Source organism: Diuraphis noxia, unplaced genomic scaffold, assembly GCF_037042655.1.
Source record: "Diuraphis noxia isolate RWA-SAM2 unplaced genomic scaffold, SU_Dnox_SAM2 contig0003, whole genome shotgun sequence".
NCBI lineage: Eukaryota > Metazoa > Arthropoda > Insecta > Hemiptera > Aphididae > Diuraphis > Diuraphis noxia.
Window position 1 is genome coordinate 9,880,818 of NW_028301713.1, and position 9,374 is coordinate 9,890,191.

The window sequence follows — 9,374 nt, forward strand, 5'->3', positions numbered from 1 at the left end:
TAAAAAAATTTCCGCCTCTTTAAATGTTGCTGTCATAGGCAGTTGACAGGCTACAGTGCCTAACAGGAAATCCGCCTTTAGATACAACATAGCAGTGGCGTCCCTAGACCCTTTCATAGGGGGGGGGGGGGGGGGGTGAACTTCATACATCACCTATATATTTATATGAAAATACACCAATTACCAGGTTTTTTACCTTTTAATTAATTTTAAGAAAGAAAATAGAGGTCATGGAGGGGGCGACTGCCCCATTCGCCCCCCCCCCCCCCCTTGAGGACGCCCCTGCAACATAGTAGATACTGTTAAAAATGTAATTTGTATTAGAGTAGATTTATAGATAAGCCCCTCCCACCTCATGTATATATGTAATCTTAACTTTCGGGTCAGTTGGCTAGAGACCTACGTTGCGATACGAGGTTGTCCTGGAAGTCAAACCGTAATAAAGTGTAATTGTATAAGAAAAGTGTTGTGTATTGTATTTTTCTCTATAAATTATACCTAAAAGGAAGAGTGTTATATATATTTACAGTATAACTTGGTGAAATCCAAATTAACTAGAAATAGTTAACAATACTAAGATATTATAATAGGTGACAACTGTGAAGTGAAGTTGACAAATATAAATAAACAAAAAATAATAATATTATGATTTTAATAATATGGTGTGACCATATTGGACACTAGATATTATGAGCTAACATAAATTATGGTGGTACTAATATAATAAAAACAATGCGCATCGGGGCTGGAACAGCAGCTGATGTCCCGAATTTGATAACAGTCACGGCATGAATTGCATGATATCATCAAAATCAAATTTTAGCGAGTTCTAACTGTTCTAACTTCTAAGACGGAAAGACGCTGTATACGCTTAACCAAACAATTATTAATTGCGTTTCCCTATTGCCGGTGGCGGTTATATTTTTGTTATTAAATTTGTTTTATTATCTGATGCAAATACTTTAGATTCTACAGCGTACGTCCAACACGATTATACTTTACTGAGATTTATTAATTTGTGATGGTACATTGCACGTCGGTCAAATACGTAAAAAGTATGTTTATATAATTTATATTGGTTGTGAATTTTAGATTGCCGGCTGTACAAAATGAAATTTAAAACTGTAGCAGCTCTACTGGACGGCGTGCATACAGATTTTGTGGTGTCGGTTTTCGAGTAATATCTTATGCACGATGTGCCTTTGCCTTTGTTGATAAAACTTTATATCTATGTTTACGTTCAATTGCTTTTCACAGGGATACTACTTTTATTGCAATTACCCAAAATTCAAAACTAGGGACATTGCATCTGGTCAAGCCTAATTGTTATTCATTAGAAGAACAAGTATACGACATAAAGTAAGATTTTAATTTTTAAATTTCAAAAATAATGACAGTCATTATGAATAACATTTTGTTTAACTTAGAGTGCTTTTTGGCCGGGAAGACGATAACCAAATTTCCAGTATTGTTAGTTTAATGCGAGCTCTAAACATCAACAGCAACACTATTATTTCTCTCATGATTGAAAACACTAACTTCAGAACTTTAAGAGCTGTACAACAGGTCCTATCTACATTGATTTAAAAAGTAAACTTACCAAACAACATGCCTTTATATGGTCAAATCATCATTGGACCACCTGGTAGTGGGAAAACTACGTACTGTGATGAAATGAGCAAGTACTTACAAGAAATGGGAAGACGAGTAGCTATAATCAATTTAGGTAAATGATCTATGATTATTGAATAACAATAAAATTTTAGTTTTATAAATGTAATTTAAGGTAACAATTTTAAATTAAAAGAAAAATTTGTTATCCTCTTGCTATTTTATATTGTTTCTATATAATGCTTTTACTTTTTACCACTAAACCAATGTACATTATAATAATATATACATTTTAATGTATGTGGTGAAATACATTTATAGAAATCAACAGAAAAAATAACTTTTAAATGCTGTTAATTTTATTAGATCCAGGCAATGATTCATTGTCTTACAAAGCAGCAGTTGATATATCAGAACTTATTACAGTAGAAGATGTTATGGATTATGTAAATTTAGGACCCAATGGAGCTTTGATTTATTGTATAGAATACTTGGAAAAACGACTTGATTGGTTGTTGGAAAAATTGAGGAAACTGACTGATTATTATTTATTTTTTGATTGTCCTGGACAGGTATATAATTAATTTAAATTTAATATATTAAGCAGAAACTAATAATATTTCACTCAATTCAGGTAGAAATATACACTCATCATAACTCAATGAAAAATATTATGTGTGCAGTTAAAAATGAATTAGATTTGCGGTTATGTTGTGTACAACTCATTGATTGTCATTATTGCAGTGATCCAGGTATGTTTATACCTTTTCTGTTTAAATTTATTTTGTTGATGTTTTTAAGTAAAGTATGTCTGTTATTATAATTTATGAATAATTTTATGAGTCAAAATACATTTAAAAAAAACTACTTACCAAACTAGTTAATTTCAATAGTATATGTTAATAAATTGTATTTCTTATATTTAATTTTTAGTATTAATTTTTATTTCAACAATTAAAATTCTTAATTAGTTCATTAGAAATTATATTTCAATTGATTAAGTTTTATTTTAATGGTTACGAGACCAAAGACTTGTTACTTTTGCTTATAACTCTAAAACAGTTCAGTTCTTTAATTTTAATTAAATTAAAATTAACGATTTGTAATATGTCCTTAAAATCGCCTTGTACATTATAATACCTAACTATTACAAATCCCAATTAAATTAAAAAAAAAAAAACAACATAATAATTTCATCAAAAAATTATTTGGACTTAAAATAAATCATTTATGTAATCTAGATATAAACAAATAAATCAGTTGTAACAATGAAAAACAAAAAACCAAAACATAAATTATTTGACTTCCAACATTTGAAAATCTTAAAACTGTTTTACTGAAAAACGTGATATTTGTGACGCCAAACTTTTGGTCTCTTAGCCATATTATATTCTCTGGACAACTCCATAGAGCTTATATTGTATTCTATAAATGAAAAAATCTTAATAATTATTAATTTTCAGGTAAATACATTTCAGCACTTTTAATGTGTACATCTACCATGTATCAAATGGAATTACCTCATGTGAATATATTATCAAAAATAGATATAGCTATAAAACATAAATCACAGCTATTATTCAATTTAGATTATTATACAGATGTATTGAGTCTTGATCAGCTATTGGATGCATTGCAAAATGATTCCCACACTTCTAGGTACATATATATATATATATGAAGTATAATTTATACTTAATACAGAAAAGGAGAGATGAAGATTATGTGGGGGAAAGATATTGTTATGGAGGTGTAGGACAAAGGCGACGGCAGGCCACATATGTTGAGAGTGAAGGGCAAATATTAAGATGATTCTATAAAATCAATTTAATTTTTTACTTTATATTATAAACTGTGTACTACTAACTTATATTATTATAGTGTATTATAAATTTGTTATAAATCAGCGGTTCCCAGACTGTGCGCCGTAGTGTCTTAACAGGGGCGCCACGCTGCCGTAGAATGTTATCATTCATCCCATTCATTTATTATATATAAATAAATATATACCTAAATCTTAATGTAACTAATGTCTTATAACATTTGTAGAGTTACAATTAAATAAATATTTTCATAGTATATATTACTAATTGTTCTGGTTTTTTATTATTTTTATGAAGAGCACCAAATAAATCTTTTATTTCAAAAAAGGACGCCATGAGACAAAAAAAGTTTGGGAATCGCTGTTATAAATAATAATAAATAGCATTTTCTTTTTTTTAACTGTAATGTGAATTCAAACTACTTTTTCTAAAATATCAAAAAAGCATAAATAAGTTTTTTGTTTGATTTTATAGGTATCATCGTTTGAATAAAGCTATAGTTAGCCTAATCGAAGGGCAAAATATTGTTTCATTTATACCACTAAATGTGAAGGATAAACGTACATTGGAATTGGTGAGAAAGAATATTGATAGAGCTAATGGATACATTTTTAACCCTGAAGAGAATCAAAACACTGAAATGCTGAAATCAGTTATGCAATTGGATATCAACGATTTAACTCTGGACGTATTAGAAGATTTACCTAAATCGGATCCATTAGAAACAATGATGCAAACCTAGTTTTATTTACTTTTCTATGTAATTCTATTTAGTAACTAAAATTCTAACTTTTTTTAAAATAAATAAATAAAATCTAATACATATGTTTGCATATAGAATTATATTCTTAAAAACATATTCCAAATACCTAGTTGAAAATAATACACTAAAAAAATATCAAATAGATACTAAGTACATAAATATAAAAATGTGTATAATAATTATATACCCTGGATAATTATGTTTAAATAACTATGCACATAGTAAAACAGATATAGATATTCAATTTGATGAAACATAAGGTGAAAATATATACATTTGCGATGTTTGAAAACAAATATTTGTCAAACAATAATTATGTGAAATCATCATGATGATGGGGGTGGTTAGAAAAACAGATTTAGAAGGATAATTTTGTAAAAAAAATGTGTTTAAACTTTTAAAGTATTATAAAATATGATAACAACTTGATAAATAATCATAAAAACTTAAAGTATAAATGTTAATTACAAATCAAATTCAAATTTAACACTTAGTGAAAGTTGTTGACAAAAAAGGCGAATATCACAATAAAATATGTAACAATAATTGATATAATATGAGTTATGTGCACCTATATAAGGTTTACATAAATTGAACAAGAAATTGTTTAAATACCTCTTAATATACTGATTACTGATTAAATAGTATCTATAATCTCTTTCAACATTAATGACTATTCAACTATGAGATTATAAAAGTTTTACTTTGATCACAGTAGTACATTTCTATAAATTAATTGCTTGGTTATGTATAATTCATCGATAATGCCTTTTCATAATCATCTTCTCTAGAATTGCTGATATTAGATAATATAGTTTCAGAGTGAGATATTGAGAATCCAAGTAATTCATTAACTGAATCCTGTAATGATGGCTGTGCTTCTTTCAATTGTTCATAAATACTATAAGCTGTAGTTAAAGCTTTATCCAAATCAATTTGTTCACATAAATTATTGACATGCTGAAAAAATAAATTAATTGTATTACTATAATTAGACGTGACTTTTGGTTCAAAACAAACAAATTAAAACCCTTCTGGATTTAATAATTTTTGATATAAGTAAAAATGTATTATGAATTGAATGACAGTACTAACTTTCAATATTTCAGTTAATCCATAATTTTCATTGATAATAGTATCCTTTTCGTTATCCAATATCGCTACACAAATCAGTAAATGGAAATTTGCACAGGGAATATCTGTCCATAATACTTCCCACAAACGCATGATATCAGAATAAATAAATTCTCGTTTAAACAAAACCAAAAGCCATCTAAAGCAAAAGTACATGTTGCTGGAATCCATCTTTTTCAAATGATTTTCTAGTTTTGGTGATACAGTTGTAAGCAAGTAATGCAAATCATTCAACTGTTTTTTCATGCCAGTTTGTTTCAATTCAAAGTTAGTATTCTAAAATAGCAAAAAATATTAGAAATAATCTAAATTGAAATTTGTGTTATTTATTTTCTCACTTACAACTCGATTCATGAATCCCACAAAACACCAAAATGATTCAACTTCATCGCTGTTCATTATCATCAATATTGGTGATAGCAGATCACTCATACCCTGGACATAACCGAGATCAAAGTTGTACATAACATAAGTCATTAATACATTATGTAATTTAACAAGATTTTCATTTCCTTCTCCAGCATAAAAATAAAGTGTGCGGTCAGTTCTATAAACATCTTTATCTGTAGTTAAAGAAAAACATTTAATGACTATTGACTATTAAAACTGGAAGACTGGCCTAAATATTTACCTATTAGGCTCTTTCTATCTCTGTACATATTAAACCTAGATATTTGATCAGAAGACATATTCATCCATTGTACTTTCATTCTCTCGTATTCAGTTTTTTTATGCTTGTCAATGTTTATACGTTGTTCTCTAGTAGAATTCCATGGATAATATCCAAGTAAGTACTTCCATACTTCATGTCTTATCGAATGTTCGCAACCCTAATTATACAAACAACATTAATAGAATACTTTACATATTATATACATTTATATAACCCACCCCAAAAAAAATTATGTTTTTTATGTAATCTTCTTTTGTTATTCGACCCTCATCATTCATAGATTGATAAAAAGTGTTTTGATCTAATGGATTTCCTCTTGACTTTATTCCTGGTCTTGGTGGTAATACAGTTGGTGGAGGATGATCTACCATAGTATATTCGTCATCTTCCTCAGCTCTATTTAAGAGTTCAGCCACTTCTTGGTCTGGTCTAGTGTCCGGTGTACGAGTCACTACATATTCAATGTACAATCATAATCAAATGTAAGTACATTCAGTATATTATTCATGATACTATATAGCATCTTTTACTCACAAAGAACATCACTAATTTTTGCAAATGTTTCATAAGTTTTTTCCACAGGATTGTTTTGAAAGCCACTAATAAAACTCCAGACGGTACTTGTGGGTGGTTGATCTGGAAATATTTTCAACTCTTTAATTGACTGACACAAAGGATCTGAATCTTGTCGTTCACCCAACACTAATATTACTCCAGTAGGTCTGTGATGTCGTATTTCTCTATCATAACACAATTAGATAAATAATAATAATAATAAATATTTTATTTTATTTTTTAATACAATATGTGTTTATTTACTTTTCTGTATGAAGTAAGGTTTTTAAAGCAGTCACAAAATCATTAATAGGTGAGCTTTCAAATAAAAATGTAACAAGTGAACCATTAGTTTGGAGAATTGATATTTGATGTTTTTTGTGTTTTTTCATTTTATAACTCTTCATTGTGGCCAAGTTAATTTTTATATCAATATTACTACGATCATCTAAAAAATAAATATGTTTATATATTATATATATACATAAAAATGGATTTTTGTCTGTTTTTCTCTTATGCATTCCTAAATAGCTGGACTAATTACGATGAAATTCGGTACTGAGATATATTAGACCTATGGGCAGAAGATAGGCTAAGTTAAAAAGTGATAGGCCCAACCCTGGGAGCTGCTTAAACAGACATTATTACCTGAATTATTGTTAACTGTGCATTTCATTGTCCGTAAAAAATTCTATTTCTTATAAGTGTTTATTGTATTTTTGTTATAATAACGGTATATCTAAGTATTTATGCTTCCCAAAAAAAGATGAATTGGTAGTTGTACGTCTCAAACACAAAAGAAAATGGCAATCGAGCTTCAGAAATAAATATAAAAATGGATTTCTATCTGTTTGGTCTTACATGCTTCCTAAACGGATGGACCAAATGCAATGAAATTTGGTACAGAGATATATTAAACCTATGAGCAGAAGATAAACTAAATTAAAAAGTGATAAGCAAATGTCATTCAATCAAATATTTAAATTGTCAGACTGTTCTCGATAAAACAAATAAAATTACATAATGATAAACTAAACTGAATATTGTTGTAATATTATTACTCAGTATATTTTAACCATTATCTATCTACATGTATAAAATTATACTGCTAGCAAAATCAGAGGAAACAAATTTAATACAGTTTGAGACATATAAAAGGTAGGACTTTTAATGGGATACAAAGAGCACGAGTTTAGCTGGTATATATATTAATGAACAATGAACTATTCAAATGTGAATATATTAATTGTTATGTTTGAACTTATTTTCTTCAATTTAATCTTGATTTATTTTATATTAACAATTATACATTCCTTATAAGTCCTGAAAATGTACTTTTTACAGCTGGTCAGATAACATATTACAAAATAATATAAAATAAAAGATCAATATTTCAAATTAACTTACTTTTATTTTTTCCATTTTGTTTATATCCAGTATCAACTATATTCCATTCATCTACATCAGGGAATATAGACATTTCAGTTGGCTTCCATTCAATAAATTTAGCATTTCTCTACAAAATAAATTTTAAATGATTCAGCACATTAACATAAAAAAATATATTTTGGTTATAAAACCTTACATATTTCATAATTCTTAATAATCCTGTATAATGAGTCTCTGCATTTTTATGACTCTTCGATCCTTTATGCAATTTACTTAAACTTTTTATCGCTACACCTTGTTGTACAAAATACTCCTAAAAAAAATATTAATTACACATATATAAAGGAACAAAAAATAGTAATTTACTGTTCCGACTTCTTCATCTGAAGCAGTAGATTCACCACTTCCATAAGTTGAATTCATTTCTGTGGTAGTTGTTTTCTCATATAAGACTACAGTACCTGCTCCGGATAAACATAGGAATATTAGATAATTTTAGTTCATCTAACCATAATAATTTTTCTTTCATGTTACTTTTGAGAAAAACTAATTTAATAACTAATTAACATTACAAAATAAATAAAAGTCTGTTAATATTACTTAATAATTATAGATTATCGTAGTGTTGTTACATACTAGAATTATATTCATTTATTTGTCTATTGTAAAATGGAAAACCCAATGAACTTTTTTACCTGCACCATCATTTTGGTTTTTATTTGTTTCAACAATGTTTGTATTAGATGCCATACCTTCCATTTTTCTCATCAAAAACAATATTCCTTTTAATAAATTAGACCTGTCATTTTGGTCTTGTTTTTCAACAGCCGGTAACTTATCAAGACGGTTCATCAAATGACATAATTTTGCATCTGCCGATCTATACTGTTCACTGTACCTGTCCCCTTGAATGTTGTCAATCATTGCATTGATAACTTGCAATTTTTTTATGCATGTCTTTATTTCACTCTTTACATCAATTCCAGAAACTTTGCTATCGACGTTCATCAACGAGTTACCTTCAACTTCGATTCTCAAAAGACCACGCAGAACACTCCTCATTTCGTTTACATCATTCATGGCAGCTATTCCTCTGGCCCTCAACTCGTACGACAATTCCTCTTCGTCCAATTTGTTAACATCCATTTTTTTTTAAATTTATGTGTCACTGATAAACGATGTGTATAATATATATTATTTTATTATTATAAGAGACAAAAACACTAAGTATATAAAATATGTTTAGGTAGGTACCTCCTATATTACTGTGACCGCGAACTCGCGATGACTATTCATCACGTACAACAACAAATACCAACGGCCTTGTAACGATATTGAGGTCACATAAACTCGTTCTCATAATGTTAATATTCCTCTCTTACTATTCAATAATGTACATATATTTTTCAACAGCAATCTGCTCAAT

At 28.3% G+C, this 9,374-nt stretch overlaps 3 protein-coding genes across 6 annotated transcripts; 2 read left to right on the plus strand and 1 right to left on the minus strand.

Moving 5' to 3' along the window:
• Positions 1 to 810: 810 nt before the first annotated feature.
• Positions 811 to 6,162, plus strand: LOC107164161 (GPN-loop GTPase 2). Of its 4 annotated transcripts, none has more exons than XM_089222857.1 (8): positions 811 to 1,035; positions 1,093 to 1,177; positions 1,258 to 1,359; positions 1,428 to 1,726; positions 1,978 to 2,183; positions 2,246 to 2,363; positions 3,075 to 3,270; positions 3,909 to 6,162. In XM_089222857.1, exons 4-8 carry the CDS (start codon positions 1,609 to 1,611, stop codon positions 4,174 to 4,176), a joined length of 906 nt encoding a protein of 301 aa, XP_089078983.1. In that variant the 5' UTR covers positions 811 to 1,035; positions 1,093 to 1,177; positions 1,258 to 1,359; positions 1,428 to 1,608; the 3' UTR covers positions 4,177 to 6,162. The 4 variants fall into 4 exon arrangements, with proteins under 4 accessions (XP_089078983.1, XP_015367364.2, XP_015367365.2 ...); XM_015511878.2 differs by having other exon boundaries at positions 811 to 1,024; XM_089222858.1 differs by having other exon boundaries at positions 813 to 976.
• Positions 1,110 to 1,587, plus strand: LOC107164156 (uncharacterized). The gene is made up of 3 exons (XM_015511873.1): positions 1,110 to 1,177; positions 1,258 to 1,359; positions 1,428 to 1,587. The coding sequence occupies exons 1-3, from the start codon at positions 1,110 to 1,112 to the stop codon at positions 1,585 to 1,587; spliced, it is 330 nt and encodes a 109-aa protein (XP_015367359.1).
• On the minus strand, positions 4,574 to 9,374 carry LOC107164178 (TBC1 domain family member 15-like). The gene is made up of 11 exons (XM_015511902.2): positions 8,644 to 9,374; positions 8,315 to 8,409; positions 8,145 to 8,261; positions 7,967 to 8,075; positions 6,824 to 7,007; positions 6,539 to 6,744; positions 6,223 to 6,455; positions 5,963 to 6,161; positions 5,674 to 5,894; positions 5,293 to 5,607; positions 4,574 to 5,157 (listed from the first exon to the last, which is right to left on the minus strand). Exons 1-11 carry the CDS (start codon positions 9,092 to 9,094, stop codon positions 4,942 to 4,944), a joined length of 2,346 nt encoding a protein of 781 aa, XP_015367388.2. The 5' UTR covers positions 9,095 to 9,374; the 3' UTR covers positions 4,574 to 4,941.

Coding starts and splice junctions, on each gene's coding strand:
- LOC107164161 (XM_015511879.2), top strand. CDS start 1,609: ATGCCTTTATATGGTCAAATCATCATTGGACCACCTGGTAGTGGGAAA. Junction 1,727..1,977: donor AGTAGCTATAATCAATTTAG/GTAAATGATCTA, acceptor TAATTTTATTAG/ATCCAGGCAATGATTCATTG. Junction 3,271..3,908: donor AATGATTCCCACACTTCTAG/GTACATATATAT, acceptor TTGATTTTATAG/GTATCATCGTTTGAATAAAG.
- LOC107164156 (XM_015511873.1), top strand. CDS start 1,110: ATGAAATTTAAAACTGTAGCAGCTCTACTGGACGGCGTGCATACAGAT. Junction 1,178..1,257: donor TTTGTGGTGTCGGTTTTCGA/GTAATATCTTAT, acceptor TGCTTTTCACAG/GGATACTACTTTTATTGCAA. Junction 1,360..1,427: donor GAACAAGTATACGACATAAA/GTAAGATTTTAA, acceptor TGTTTAACTTAG/AGTGCTTTTTGGCCGGGAAG.
- LOC107164178 (XM_015511902.2), bottom strand. CDS start 9,094: ATGGATGTTAACAAATTGGACGAAGAGGAATTGTCGTACGAGTTGAGG. Junction 8,410..8,643: donor AAACCAAAATGATGGTGCAG/GTAAAAAAGTTC, acceptor TATCCGGAGCAG/GTACTGTAGTCTTATATGAG. Junction 5,608..5,673: donor TGGGATTCATGAATCGAGTT/GTAAGTGAGAAA, acceptor TTGCTATTTTAG/AATACTAACTTTGAATTGAA.